Source organism: Miscanthus floridulus, chromosome 3, assembly GCF_019320115.1.
Source record: "Miscanthus floridulus cultivar M001 chromosome 3, ASM1932011v1, whole genome shotgun sequence".
Taxonomy (NCBI): Eukaryota; Viridiplantae; Streptophyta; class Magnoliopsida; order Poales; family Poaceae; genus Miscanthus; species Miscanthus floridulus.
The window spans coordinates 75,415,741-75,431,897 of record NC_089582.1 but is presented as its reverse complement, the minus strand read 5'-3'; the positions used below and the strand labels follow the sequence as shown (position 1 = coordinate 75,431,897).

Genomic DNA, 16,157 nt, shown 5'->3' with positions numbered 1-16,157 from the left:
ATGGCGCCACGTGGTGAGGCCGAAGAAGCCGCTGAAGGGTAGCAATGCATGCTGTGAGGTGTAGGAAGACCTGAAAAGGAAGAAGAGAGATTGTGGGAGGAAAAAGAGAGTAGTGAGAAGATTACAAGAGGCAGAATGAGAGATCCCGCCAAAAGAGAATGGAGGCGTGCCTGCAGTGGATGAGGCGTAGGAGAGGATAAAAGTAGATGAGAAGTGGAAGAAGAAAAAAGAGAAAAGGAGGAAAAAAAAAGGAAAAAAATAAGAATATTATGGACATTTCACCCTTTTCATCAATTAGGAGAAAACTATTTTGCCAAACTTTGTTTCTAACTAATGAAACTAGAGCCAAAATGAGTTGTTTCACCCAAAAGCTACAGCCGGAACTGTGTAAACTAAAGCTGAAGCGCCACCAAATACGCCCGTAAGAAAAATATGCTGCTACATTCACAAAGGTTACAATGCACAACATACCGATACCCATAAATACAGGTTTCATAGATTTTTATGGCATCATAGATGGGCATCACCGAAAAGTACGACCATGTACTTTTTGGTTACACATGGCAGGCCATCTCAGATCATTTAACCGAACCACCCCACTCCTATTCCCAGACCAACTGTTAATAGGGTAGGCTCAACAAGATAAGTGGCCGAATTACATGCGTAATACCTAACATTTCAATGTACCCTACACAATCGATTCAACTGCTATCCCCAAATTGGATTGCTGATCCTATATTGGCTACATACACAATTACATTGGTGTTCCCCTCTAAAAGAATGAGAAGAATTATCAGGATTCCAAGAATGAAACTCGGCATTTTTTTAGAATTTGCCACAGGCACATATCACCCAAGCATTCAATATCCCAACTAATATGCTGTACCTGCCAAAAAAAATTACATTGACCTTAGTGGCACAACTACAGAAGGAAAAAAACTGCTAAAAAATCTCAAGATCACAAACACTTCAATAAACAAAAACTAGGCTTACAAAATAAACCAATCTGTGTAGTTGTCACTAATGAAACGAAATCCAAAAGGTAGAAATAATGGATGATCACTCATGTTTTCACCAATTGCTCTGGTCAAACCCTGAGTTCGTATTTTATCATGTTCATTTCTTTAGAGCCCACATCCCAGTTCATACATATACCCTGAGTTCAATTGAAAACGAATCCAAGAAAATCAGGCCAGGCACAGTGGTAGAACCATGGCCTCCAGGTCTTGGGATCGATCTAGCCTGTCCAGAAATATCCTTCCCTAGAGGCCTAGACCCCACCTTTTGTGGGAACTTTCAGCACTGGGCACGCCCTTTCTTTTTTTTTTAAAACCCTTTTTATTTCTTTATAGAGGCCAAATAGGCAAATACAAAAAAGAAAATGAGCACTTTGTTGGTACACAGCAGGAACATTACATTAGCACAGGGGCAGGGAAGCAAGTCTTGTACACTGACCTTTAGTTTTCTCTTTTTTAAAACAATTCACTTCTCTTAACCCTGATTTTAGCCGCATGTTCCTCTGCCTCAACATCATTAACTACTCCACGGCATTTGGGGAATCCACAATAACACGGAAGTCGTTGATCACTCGAAAAAAACCTGAAGAAAGCATGGACAATATTTTGTACAAAACTATGATGTTCAAAAGGTCAAAAGCAAAATCAAAACCCACTACTGACCTATAATCATATGTCAGCTCTTCCCATGGATATATGTCCCGCTTCGCAAAAATGATAATGTGTTCATCCCCAAGAATGGTTATGGCACGTGAATAGCAATTAGGCTGCAATGGTAAACAGGGATTGTTATGAATACACTATGCGAAAACATGTTGGAGAAACAGCATACTAATTGCTTTGTTATTCTCCTTGCTATAAGTTCTAAACTAGTACTCCCTCCGTTCCAAAAACAAGTTTCCATCTCGCATTTCAAGGAGTCAACTAATCTCAACTTTGATTAGGTTTAAAAAAGGTGGTATAAACATTTGTATCTCCAAATAAATCTAAGTACGAAAATACATGACATGATTAATGTAATGATTCTTATCTGGTATCACAAATATTAGTATTTTTTAGTATATATTTGGTCAAAGTTGAGATTGTTCGACATCTCGAAATACAAGATGGAGACTTATTTTGGAACGGAGGGAGTAAACTTCATGGTACACATAGCGTAGTAAAAGTGGGAAAGGATACTCAACGGCTAACAACTACTATTTCCCTAGTCATAAGTCATAATACAGTACAATAATGTGGTTTCTATTGATAGCTATCAAAGAAATGCAGTATGCAGTTATGTTTCGGTCAAAAGCAATACCTCCAAAATTTAAGAGCAAACCATGTAGCCTACTAAGCTCAAAGATTATTCCCATTCCTTTAAGAACAAATACAAATATTTCAAGTTTCTTAAGGCCCATGCTTGAGTAAAGCGTGCTCATATAACATTATGTTTTACGTATCAGAGAAGGGTAAAACAAGACAAAGATAGGCATAATCCATGGTCAACAATAGCCTGATGAAATTTTTGTCAGTTGTCCATATGTGCAGATATGTCGATGTGCAGTCATTAGCATCTGAGAGATAAGTGATCTAAGCTTCAAACAGAAAATGGAAAGCTCCTGCAGAACAAACACATAATTTCTTACCTCACATGAGTGATTGATCAAATGGGCTATACTTCCAGCCCGAGTAGCATCTATAACACGTTCATCATCTATCCTGAACATATATGTCCCAGCACCCTGCAATGCATGAGTATTACGACTTGTGTACAATAAATATAGAAGTACATAAATAGTTGACACTGAATGAGACCCGGCTGAAGTCTCTTGAGTCAAGAGTGAGCACTTGGACTATGCTTGTCATGTTGAACAGTTACAGTTATTTGGACCACTGTACAAGCATTGACATTGTGGAATCACCGAAACCGGTGTGTTTTTGATGGGGTAAAGCCTAGCATCACCAGGGTCTTGGTCGCTGCAGGGGAGGAGCACTGGTTATAGTGCATGGCAGGTGCTCGGGGGCTGTCCTTCCTGACTGCCCCACTCCTTGATGGTTAGCATGTATGGTTCAGTCGCCTCGACAGCTAGTTCACGGGAGCGAATGTAATCAGTCAAACAGTGTGGTGTGTGGAGTGTGTTGTAAAGGGTTCTTAACCCATCTTTCTTCTTAATATAATGAAGCGCAGCTATCCTGCGTTTTTCGAGAAAAAAAATAGATGCCTGTAATAGAGTTACAACACAGTGCTATTAGAAAGGGGTTCAACAGCTCTATGATTTTGGGTGCTTGGACCCTTTGGATTCACAGGAACAGATGTGTCTTTGATGGCGCCTCTCCTTCTATCATGGATGCTCAGCATTACTTCAGCAATACTTCATAGAGATGAGATTCTAGCGCCTGGCTGGAGCCTGAAAGCTTCAAGATTTTAGCTTAGGTCCAGCTATAGAACTAGTTTGATTAGTCCAGCTCAGGGAGGTTATCTAAGTTTGTACTGGCAGTTGTTCCCATTCATGTACAACCTTCCCATGGCTCCTAAATGAGGTAATCGATGGGCCAATGATGATTGCTTCTGAGGATTTATGAATTTGGCATTCTTTAGATTACCTAGCTCTTTGAATGGTATCAATATTATGCAGAGATCCCTTCTTTTCCAGCGCCTCACTTTTGGGACTTCTCCAATTGAGTGTATGGTGAATGGAAACAATTACACCATGTGGAGTTTTGCAGATAGGATCTACCCTTTTGGGGCAACATTTGCAAAGAGCTATCAAAATCCACAAGGGAACAAGAAAATTCATTTGACAAAGCATTTGGAGTTTTGCAAGTTCGATTTGATATGATGAGCGGTCTTGCTCGATTTTGGAACAAGGACACCCTTTGCTATATAATGACATATGTAGTGATCATAGACAACACGATCATTGAGGATGAGCGGAATGAGAATGACCCTGGGGCTATGATTACAACCAAGAAGGTGGCGAGCTGCATAGGGAAGAGAGGTACCAACGGATCCACTTGTTGTCAAAGTTCTTCAAGATACACAAGGCAAGCAAGCACACGATAAGCTACGAGAGGATCTTGTTGAGCACCATAGGTGTGGTATTTATTTGTTTTTTTTATTTGAATTGATGTTTTAAATTTTTGCATTTAAATATTTGTCATTTGTATGGACTCAATATTGTTGTTTGAATTTATGTTGGGTCAAACAGGTACTCCCTCCATCCACAAAAGGATGTAACTATGGGATTTGTGCAAGTCAAACTAGTTAAACTTTACCAAGTTTACATTGAATATTATTATCATTTATGTCTCCGACTGGGTTTACTGTGAAAATATATTTCACAATTAATTTAATGAAACTTATTTTGTATTATAAATGTAATTACTTTTTATATAACTTTGGTCAAACTTCAAATTGTTTGACTCCTAGAAAAGTGAGAATTGCATTGTAGTGTGTAGATCATAGTCGAAGGAGGTTGGAGGGCACGGGACGGGAGCCTTACGGTGTCCCGTCTTTGGTGGCTTGGGCAAGAGGGGCGCACCCTATGCTGGCCAACGGCTGGGCGAGGGAGAGGAGGCACAGGAGCTAGAGGACCAAGAGCTTTAGAGGATAAACCACTTCTTTTCTTGCTTGCCTCAAAGGGGGTACAATATGCCCTATATTTGTAGTCCCTAGTGGACTTCTTTACCAAATAATCTAATGGGAATAATTCCTTAATGATTGGAACTTTCCCTCACACTTCTTCCCTAAGTAAACTCAATTACCATATCTATTCTATCTCTAATTATTAATTGGAACCAGAGCTGGACTTTCCAGAGAGGGTGGGCGCCTGCCTTTCAGCTGTCCCCCTTGCTGAGCACGTGCCCTCCTGATGGAGGCGCCGCTCAAGGGCCTTGCTGGTCCATGCCCTAATTTGGGCCCAGCCTGTTGGCCCATCACATGCATCCTTTTGTGGACGGAGGGAGTAGAACACATTGAGAAAGCGAGAAAAGAGAGAAACAGGAAGTGGGGGCCCTGATTTGGGAGCTGCTCCTGGAGTTGAGCCCAGAAAAATAAGGCCGTCAAAAGCAAGTAGGGGGGCCTATTTTAGGGACCGGCCATTGCTGGGGTTGCTCTAAGTGCTTACTACCTCTGTCCTAAAAATTCTGAGTTTGTCCTAACGCAAACCATCCTAAGTTTGACCTAGTTTACAAAAAAAGGAGTATCAATGTCTACCACATCAAAGAGGTACCATATGAAAATATATCTCATAATGTATCGAATGGTGTGCTCATTTGATATGTACTTTAGGGTAGGGCAGAGGTAGCATTAAACAATTGTTGGGTTTGACCAGCTAGACAAAATTAAACTGTGAAGCAAAAATCAGTTCACGGTGAACCAGAAGAGCGCTTATTTAAATCTGCCAGTCTAGTTATCCACATTTATATAAAAAAAATTATCTTCAATTGAAAAAATGAACTAAATTCCAAAAGGAAACTTACCACTAGTGAGTTGTATATTCGCCGCTCTCTGGTGTCTGATATCGGCGGTCTAACGATCTCCCCTATGTATTCAATCATCTGTAGGAGTAAGCCCAAATTCAGAAAAATTAGCTCAGCACAAATAGATGCAAATGAGAACTGATATACATGTGAAGATTTGTTCTACTCGTATAGTGGCATGCAGAAAACTGAGTTGGGCCCACAAGCTGCCAGTAGAAGTTTGATCATACTGAAGTCTGAAAATTGAGTTGAACATATAGCATTTTTGCATGCAAATTTAACGAAATAGACCATAATTGTCTACACTAAATGTGAACCAAACAAATCTAGGGCAATGACAAGGACAATGTAATTATTAGCCATTTATTATGTACGCAAAACATGTAACAATAGTATTATCTGAATAGCAAAAAAGAAAAGGGAAGGGAAAACCAAGAAAAGGAAAAAAGTGCTTGTTAAGTGGGCTAACAGCCTGCAAACATCAAAATCCTAATCTCATTCGGTGACCCTAGCAGCCATGGTCTTGTCTGGTTCCCAGCAGACCATTGGGTATGTCAGTCAAGTATACCACCATCCTTGCAGCTCACGCTCTCCCCCCGAGCACTCCTTCCGGCCTCCACAGCACAAGCTCCCATCACCACGCTCCTGCCCATGCCGTACAGGTGGCAACCAACATAGTCCACACCCCGCACTTTGGGACGATGGGCCTGGTACAGAACTCATGGCATTGACCCACAATCCAGGTGACTTAGCAGTGTTATTTCCTTATTTATCTGTATTTGCTTCTTTGTGAAATTGCATACCAGCTTTTGCATTCAAAGTAATCAGCTCCTAATCATAAGCATCTGAATAAAATATTTATAAAGGGAAAGCAGAAAAATATACCATATCCCCAGCCTTGTGTGCAACCTTGGCAAAGACACCAAATCCATGAATTTTTGATTTTCCTACCAAAAGACAATAAAATCAATATATGAACAACAGTTCACTCAAGCACAAGTGAATATCATAACATTGCCAAATTATTTCATTCAAATCCAACAATTCAACAAAATAGAATGCCATAGTTCTGATATTCGTATACAGGGCAATTACAGATCACATCCTCAAAATCATAAAACCATCCCAGCACCTGATCTGTAATACTCAGAACTGGTAGCAGCTAAATCCTATTCCACTACAAACTATCACCCCAATTTAATATTAAACTTATCATAACATTGCCAAATTATTTCATTCAAAACCAACAATTCAACAAAATAGAATGTCATAGTTCTGATGTTCCTATACAGGGCTAATACAGATCTATTAGAGATATGTATAAGTCTAACTCAAGTATATTGTATCTTGGCTATATATATGAGATCCACCCCTCCCTAATGGGAGAGGTGTTTTCCCAATCTTCTACATGAATGAGAGGTGTTCTCCAAATCTTCTACATGAATGAGAGGTGTTCTCCAAATCTTCTACATGGTATCGGAGCCCCAGGCCCCTTCCCCGTCTTCTCACCTGCCTTGACTCGCGCCGCCGATTCCACGGCTGCTCGCCCACTCCTCGCGATGCTCCTCTGCACTGCCGGCACATCCTACCTCCCTTACCGCCTCCGCTCGCGTAGCCGCAGCCACTTCCCGTTCTTCACGGCCGCGCGCACTCCCTGCAAGCACGCAAACCCGCACGGTCCCGCGCCGCCGCCTCATGATCCCACCGCGCGTCTCACGATTCGTCTATGCCGCACGCGCCTCCCCTTCACTCGCTCGCGCGCGGCGCGTGCCCGCTCGCGGCCCATCCTTTGCGCTGTCCCTCCGTGCGCCTCCCCTGTTTCCCCGCACGCCGCTCGCCCACTACTTCCCTGCGCACCACTCTCCTCTGCTCGTGCGCCTCCTCTCTCGTGCGCCTGCATCCAGACCCGTCCCTACCATCCACGAAGCCCGTGCGCGCGACTCCAGGTCGTGGGTCGCGGTCTCCTCCCCCGTGCTTGCAACAACTCAAAGTCACGAGTGGCGGTCTCCTCTGCTCCTCTGCTCCCACGTGCTCACGACGACTCGCGGGTCATGATCTCCTCTGCTCGGTCTTCGGGTCGCGCTGCTCGGTCTCCTCTGCTTCACGCGTGCCTCTACCCGCCGTGCAGCCTGCAGCGCCTGTGATCTTCCCTTGCACGCCGCGCTGGTCTGCCTCGATGCCGCCTCCTCAGACTCCTGCGGTCTTCGCGCCCGCGCAGTCCCCTCCTCCGCTGCGTGCCTAGCAGCAGGTTGGCCCCTCGCCGCCCGGGCCCTCTCCGGGTACCAACACTTGGGTGCTCAACACTAGAGATACATCCCACATGTCATCCTCGGATAGTATCTTACTCACTCGTCTTCCTCACTCTTCATCTATCTCTGTGGCCAATGGTCACTCCATGCCCGTCCTCAGTCGTGGCACTTCCATTCTTCCCACAGCCATCACTGCCTTTTCCCTCAACAATGTTCTTGTTGCCCCCGCTCTTGTGCACAATCTTCTCTCTGTTGTCAGTTTACCCGTGATAATAATTGTTCCATTGAATTTGATGCTTCTGGGTTTTCTGTCAAAGACCCCTTAACAAGATGCGTCCTCCTTCGCTGCAACAGCAGTGGCGATCTCTACACCATCTCACCATCCTTCCCATCCACTGCCGCTAGTTGCAGCCTCGTTGTCCCATCCACCCTATGGCATCACCGCCTAGGTCATCCGGGAACATGTCGGTCATCACGTGTACCCACACAGCGTGATCCTTGTGTTATGCCTGTCAGCTTGGCAAACACACATGTCTGCCTTTTGCTCCTTTTGCTACTTTAGCATCCACAACGTTAGAACCCTTTGCTCTCATTCATTGTGATGTCTGGACATCTCCAGCCCTTAGCATTTCGGGTAACAAATATTATTTGGTCCCCCTTGATGATTTCACTCATTTCTACTGGACTTTTCCTCTGCGCCAAAAATTCGAAGTCTATGGTCACTTTGTTGCCGATGTTCAGACTCAGTTTAACTCTGTTTCCAAGTGCTTTTAGGCCGACAATGGCACTGAGTTCATCAATAAAGCCATGTCTACCTTCTTGTCCAGTCGCGGCATTTTGTTTCGCCATTCTTGCCCTTACACTTCCCAGCAGAATGGCAAAGCTGAGCGTATGCTTAGCACCATCAACACCACCATCCGCACCCTCCTCATCCATGCTTCCATGCCGCTCGCCTACTGGGCCGAGGGGCTTGCTACAGCCACGTATGCGCTTAATCGACGTCCCTCCTCTTGTCAGCAGCAACATCCTGTACCAACTCCTTCATGGCTCTTTCCATGAGTACTCCCATCTTCGCGTGTTTGGCTGTCTATGTTATCCTAACCTTAGTGCCACGACTCCCCACAAACTCACACCTCGTTCCGCACCTTGCGTGTTTATCGGGTATCCCTCTCCCCACAAGGGGCAACGGTGCCTCGATATTTCTACGTGACGTGTGATCATCTCCCGACACATCATGTTCGACGAGTCGGTGTTTCCGTTCGCTGTCGCACCATCGGGTGCATCTTCTCTTGATTTTTTGATACAGGACGCTTCATCTACTGTGTCAGTCACTCCACCTACGGGTGTCGAGCTACCATCCTCTTCTTCGATCGCCCCCTCGTCTTCGAAGGACGAGCAGTCATTGCTCGACGACCCGGCCATCATCATGGCCGGTCCTGTGCAGTTGGCTGCCCCGTCGGTCAGCACTATCGCCCAGCCGACCCGTGCAACTGCCCAACCGCCCAGGGCAGCTGCTCCGCAGGCCGACCCTGCCCCTCCTACAGCTCTGGGCGGGAGCTCCTGGTTTGGAGCTGTCTACCAGCATCGGTCGCCGCCGCCTCCTGCTGACCGCCGCTTTACCGGCAAGGTTTACCAACGCCGCCCGTCTTCGTCATCGTTACTTGCGACGGACGGGGCTGGGCCGTCTACTGCTGTGACAACGACCAACACATCAGGTCGGCCTCTCCGTGCTCTGCCCTCTCGTCGGGTCACCTCTGGGGTGCTGCAGCCGTCTGCGCCACCTCCACAGCCTATGCAGGGCACGACGTCGCCGCCTCCACCCCTCCCGCGGGCATTGACTCGATTATAGACGGGTGTTGTGCAGCCCGTTAACTACAAGGGTCTCTATGCAACATCGACATCTCCGCTTCCTGGCAACTATCGCAGCGCGTTAGCTGACCCGAACTGGCGTGCTGCTATGGTGGACGAGTATCAGGCCCTCATCAACAACACCACTTGGCGCCTTGTACCTCAGCCCCCGGCGCCAACTTTGTGACGGACAAGTGGATATTTAAGCACAAGTTCCACTCCGATGGCTCTCTTGCCCACTACAAGGCTCACTGGGTCGTTCGTGGCTTCTCTCAGCAACACGGCGTCGACTACGACGAGACCTTCAATCTGGTCGTCAAGCCAGCCATCATTCGTGGTGTGCTCAGCATTGCAACTTCACGGAAGTGGCCCATTCATCAGCTCGATGTGAAGAATGCCTCTCTTCATGGCGATCTTAGACTGTCTACTGTCAGCAGCCGTCTGGCTTCGTCGACCCGTCGTCCCTTAACTCGGTTTGCCTCTTGCAGAAGTCGTTGTACGGCCTCAAGCAGGCACCTTGCATGTGGCATCAGCGGTTTGCCACTTACATCTGCAAGCACGGCTTCTCCACGGCGAAGTCCGACACATCTCTCTTTATTTATAAAGATCAAGATGATGTCGCCTACCTGCTACTATACATCAACGACATTGTACTAACGATGTCCTCTCCTGCTCTACTACGACGCATCACCAATCGTCTCAGCTCCGAGTTCACCATGACAGATCTTGGCGCTCTCCATCACTTCCTTGGCATCTCTGTCACGCGCTCCTCCGACGGCTTGCTCCTGTCACAGAGACAGTATGCCGTCGGGCTAGCATGTCTGAGTGCCACCCCGCGGTGACTCCGGTTGACTCTCGGTCCAAGCTGTGTGCGACTGCCGGCAACCCCGTTGCTGACCCCTTGAACCGTAGTCTGGCTGGAGCCCTGCAGTACCTCACGCTGACTCGGCCCGACCTCGCCTACGCCGTTCAGCAAGTCTGCCTCTTCATGCACGACCCACGAGAGCCCCATCTTGCCCTGATCAAGCGCATTCTGTGCTATGTGAAGGGCACTTTGACGCCGGTCTGCACCTCGGCATTTGCAGCGTGTCATCCATCACAGCATACTCCGACGCTCACTAGGCTGGATGTCTAGACTCTCAGCGCTCTACATCAGGCTACTGCGTCTTCCTCGGAGACAAGCTGGTTTCCTAGTCTTCAAAACGGCAGACCACGGTGTCTCGGTCTCGGTCCAGTGCGGAGGCGGAGTACCGAGCTGTTGCTCACGCCGTTGCTGAGTGTTGTTGGTTGCGCCAGTTGCTTGAGGAGCTTCATATCTCGATCCCTTCGGCAACCATTGTCTATTGCGACAATGTCAGCGCAATCTACATGACTGCCAATCCAGTTCATCATCATCGCACGAAGCATATTGAGATTGGCATTCACTTTGTTCGTGAGAAGGTGGCTTTAGGGCAGTTCAGAGTGCTACATATACCTCAGCTCATTAGTTCGCGACATTATGACTAAGGGACTGCCTGTACAGTTGTTCAATGACTTTAGGTCCAGTCTCTGCGTCCAGTTCTCTCCCGCTGTGACTGTGGGCGGGTATTAGAGATATGTATAAGTCCAACTCATGTATATTGTATCTTGGCTATATATATGAGATCCACCCCTCCCTAATGGGAGTGAGAGGTGTTCTCCCAATCTTCTACATGAGTGAGAGGTGTTCTCCCAATCTTCTACAAGATCACATCCTCAAAATCATAAAATCAATGCACCGGATCTGTAATACTCAGAATTGGTAGCAGCTAAATCCTATTCCACTACAAACTATCACCCCAATTTAATATTAAACTTTAAGCAACAAAAAGTGAAAGATTTGTATCAACAAAATTTTCAATTTCTTGCTATAAACTCCACTGTTACTGTAGACAAAAATACATCCAACATTGACATCATAGTTAGCACAAAAGCAAAATTGACAAAGCACATATATTGATAAATGGTATAGAACAAGCAATATGTGAAATAGGATAAGAAGATTCCTCCCTTGGAACAACACAAGATATTTAGGAAAAATATATGCTTCTCTGGTAAAAATATATTGGAGATAGAGTAATTAAGATCACAAACATAGTATCTTGGACTTGGCTCATAAAATATTTCTTAAAATGGTATGAAGACTTGATCAACTCCAGAAGGTTATGGTGTGGAAATACAAAATACAAAAGGATAAGAAACTAAATAGAACTCACCAAAAGTTAGTCTCTTCCTAAATGTAGCCTTCATGATTGTATATTTTTCAACCATAGAAGACACATTGCCAATAGCTTCTTGCTGCACAGCATCTGACAAGCCAACCGGTTGAAGTGATTCACTGCAAGCATTGCCTACTCTATTTTGGCAGTAACCACTGACAATATACGGTCTATTCTCCAAATATAAACGTTTCAGAGAAGCAGTAGCCACAACTTGTGGCTGTTTTTGGCCCCTTCTGCGAAAATTATAGGGTTCTGGCCAAGGAACAGGGCATTCAGACATGAAATAAATATGAGACAAGATAGGTAATCAATCTAAATAGGGCACTCTTTAGTAAAATAAAAACTATTAAATTTATATCATATGCATAAATATGCAACTTCAATCAAAATGGTACTGCAAGGAGTCGAGGATATTAACCACCAAACCTAAACCATAAAAACATCTGAATGACAACCCCTTAAGTAAATAAAACATGGGACCAAAAAAATCTAATTAATATCATAGTAGGTGATTTTTTTAATGCGCGATTAAACTTAGTATACAGGGAACAATAAGAAGATCCTTGTCCCTGTCAAATTAACAGTGCTTGTTCTCTTACCAGTCCTTGCACAACCAGATGATGAAACCACATCCGTCTGAACTACCTGGACAGGTTCAGCAGGGTCACTTTCTAGAGATGGACGTTCAGCAGATGGCTGTCTATGCTTTTTGCAGTACGAGAGTAAACGAATACAAGGATCCTCGTCTTCATCAAGATACATGTGATGGATTTGTCATCATTTTCAAGCTAAAATTAACAAAACAGGTCCACATAATGGAAATACATGTTAGTCGAGGCAAAAAAAAAATCATGGAGTAAATAACCTGCAGAAAAAAGACTAGTACGGTACCTCAATGCAAAGGTCAGCAGCACGTGCACAAAGAGGGTGATACGCAACACGACAGGTAGGATGAGAACACTGTGTTGATACAAGAAGAGTTATAACATGTTTTGATCATCCTATCAGTAGCTTCAACCAACTGTAAAGTACCTGTATACATACTCCATACGAAACTCCACAGATGCTGCATACAAGTTTCCAACGGTCCTGGAATGACAAACTACAATGATGAGCAATGATGTTTCTACAGAAATACTAAAAGATTGAAGTAAGCAGTTCACACCAAAAGGCAAAGAGAGGGAGACCTTGTTGATTCTGCTCAGTCCATCAATCGGTTCCATTCTCTTTACATCTTTTAAGCATGTTTCTGTGACAGAATAGAAGATTGAGAGAACAAAAAGCATGTCATGTCACAACATCAAGATGATTTAGGACAAGTGAAGTGATTACCAGGGATCCATATAGCGCATGCGAGATGAGCCCAACGGCCATCTGTTGTAGGTTTCATTGCACCACCTAAAGAATGTTTTACATCCCATTAGTAATACTTCATTATGCATTGACATGGGATGAAAGTCTGTACCTGTGACTGGACATAGACAGCATTTTGGAGACACACGAGGTGCACCTGGTCGACACAAGTTGCAAAGCCAAAGTCCTCCGTCCAATTGTTTAAGTTCACCATAACATCTAGCATGAACCTGGATCATGTTTTAAGGCATTTGTAAACACTTCCATGCTCGATAACCTGGGCCAAGATAAAATGTCTTACATACCATCATACGGCACTTGTCGCATTGCAAGAATAAGTTGTCTTCATACTCCTGGATGCAAAACAAAGATCAGTAAGTTTCAGATTGATTACAACCTAGGGAATAACCTATGTGAGAACAGGAACAAGATTGTTTACCTCATCCATATCACAAACATTGCAACAGTCCAGATCTTTCCAGTTAACATGAACCGCTCTATAACCAAGGATAGTGTCCCCACTGTTCTCAAAATATTTCAGACATGACCTTGCATTGGGCAATTCCTGACAAATACACAATTGAACTCGAAGTTAAGGATGAAATTCAATATCCGCCAAAAGTCCAGGACAAAAAGAGACAAGTAAAATCCATGATCAAGAGACAAATGCATGAGCCTTTTGTAAACTAAATTGAACTGTTTTGTGTTGGTGTGAGTTTGTAATGGTTCTCGCCCCTTTTCTTCTTAATGCAGAGAAACACAGCTCTCCTGTGTTTTTGAGAGAAAAAAAATCACTTAGTTGTAGAGGTTGATTTGATCCTTCTAATTGTGCTTTTCAGGAGCTAGGGACAGGGAGAATTCTTGGGACTAGGGCCGTGCATGGACTATATTATCTTGATGAGGTAATGAAGTTGCTTTTGCGACCAAGAAGTCTCCATGTCAAGAATTCTTGTTGCAATGGCTTGTGGTTATCCATCTCCTTTTAATGAATGCTCTAAAGAATCTCTTAGATGTAATGCATGTGAGTTTACTAAACATACAAAGGTTCCCTATCCAAGTTTGGATTTAAGAAGTGACCAACCATTTGAAATTATTCACTCTGATGTTTGGGGGCATCGAAGAGTTGTTACTTTTATCGAAGGTTTTAGTCAATATACTGGGTTTTATTTGCAAACACATAAAACCAAGTCTTTGCAATATTTAAAGACATGTGTGCCTTTACCAAAAATAAGCTCAGCAACGCTGTAAAAAGCCTTACACTCTTGCCAGGAGTTTGAACAATTTCTTGAATGGTATTGAGCACCAAAGATCAAACTATCTATGCTAACACTCAAGAGCGAAATGGTGTTGCTGAACAAAAAAATAGGCATTTAATTAAGGTTGCTTGTTCACTTATGTTTACAATGAACATTCCTAAATTTCTTAGGGGGAACAGTGTAAAGATAGCAACATATTATTCAATCAAATGCTTCTTCGAGTTCTTGGTAATAAATTTCCAAGTTCTTGGTATTAAATCTCTAGTTGAGTTACTTTTGAAATCAATGAATTTGTTTTTTCTACAAAGGTTTTTGGATATGTGTGCTTTGTTTATGATTATTATAGCTCATGCTGTCAAATGTGTGTGTGTTAGTTATTCCCCTACTCAAAAGGGTTACATATGTAGGTGTCCTTCCGAGCATCGTTTCTTTATATGGACATGACTTTTTGTGAATACTAACCATATACAGCCCAACCAATGATACTGAAATTACTATATCCACATTTAAGTACAACAGGAGGGGAGGGTAACATATGGGCAAAAAAAAAAAAAGAGGGGAGGGTAACAGTGGAGGCACTCTTGTGGGCTTTATTGGTATCCCTACTTTAATTATGTCACCTAATAGACAAAGTTCAAGTCAGGGAGGTGACAAATGATCGTAATAGCAATGGTGATGATGATAATTCTTGCCACAGACTTATGCAAGATAATCTGCCTTCTCAGAATATAGAGTCTATTATGCATGAGAAGCCAGATAATATAACTCAATCTCCCAATCATATTGCTCTATCAAGCACTTTAGAGCAAGGTGAGAATCAATCATTTACTCAAGTTTCTCACAATGACTTACCTATTGCCTTGAAAACCACATAGATCCTCAAATATTCCTCAAAAATTATGTTGGGTATTGCCAACTTGATGTCCTATAAAAATTGTAGTTCTCCTACCAAAGTATCATTGGATCTCTAGATTCCACATCCATACCCATCAACTAGAATTCTAGAAATTGGCTAAAGATGACCTAAGTGCAGAAAATGCTAGAAGAGGTAAAGGCTTCAGAAAAAATAAAACTTGGGAGCTTGTGGATCTACCACCATGTAAGCAACCTATATGGTGCAAATGAATTTTCACTATTAAGCATACACTAGGATGAAAGGTGGCTAGGTACAAAGCTCGTTTAGTTGCAAAGTGGTAACACTTGTATCTTATGATGTTAATTTGGATTGAGAGAAGATATATCAGATGGAAGTGAGGATGTGAAAAAATGCATTTCTCCATGGTAATCTTCATGAAGAAGTATAGATGCATATTCCACCTGGATTTGGAACAGATCAAATCAATGTAAAAGTGCATCGTTTGCATCGATCTTTATATGGGTTAAAAGAATTACCAAGGGTTTGGTTTGATCGCTTTAGATGATCAATCCACAAGAGAGGTGATCCAAAGTAATGCTAATCATACACTATTCTATGAGCACGCTCCAAACAAGGTGGCAATTCTAATAGTGTATGTGAATGATGCTGAAATTTTTTATTTGAAAAGATATCTTGCACGAGAGTTTGAAGCAAAAAGATTGGAAATTGAGAAAGTTCCTTGGAAGTGAAATCTCCCGGGGTCCTAAAAGGATGTTTCTATCTCAAAGAAAATAAGTTCTAGATATACTAAAGGAAACTATGTTCTTCCAACATAGTTGAAACTATTTAGGAGCAAGCCTTTCATGTTGTATTGT

At 43.5% G+C, this 16,157-nt stretch overlaps 1 protein-coding gene across 1 annotated transcript in view; it reads right to left on the bottom strand.

The window, feature by feature from the left end:
• Positions 1–474: 474 nt before the first annotated feature.
• The window catches only part of LOC136541792 (histone-lysine N-methyltransferase TRX1-like), a 41,765-nt gene continuing 26,082 nt past the window's right edge, over positions 475–16,157 (bottom strand). The window contains 16 exon segments of the mRNA XM_066533892.1: positions 475–886; positions 1,456–1,599; positions 1,680–1,783; positions 2,645–2,740; positions 5,481–5,558; positions 6,366–6,427; positions 11,812–12,069; positions 12,417–12,576; positions 12,579–12,605; positions 12,709–12,777; positions 12,850–12,906; positions 13,005–13,066; positions 13,150–13,215; positions 13,283–13,400; positions 13,476–13,523; positions 13,610–13,735. Of these exon segments, the coding sequence (XP_066389989.1) occupies positions 1,473–1,599; positions 1,680–1,783; positions 2,645–2,740; positions 5,481–5,558; positions 6,366–6,427; positions 11,812–12,069; positions 12,417–12,576; positions 12,579–12,605; positions 12,709–12,777; positions 12,850–12,906; positions 13,005–13,066; positions 13,150–13,215; positions 13,283–13,400; positions 13,476–13,523; positions 13,610–13,735 (1,458 nt within the window). The 3' untranslated portion in view covers positions 475–886; positions 1,456–1,472.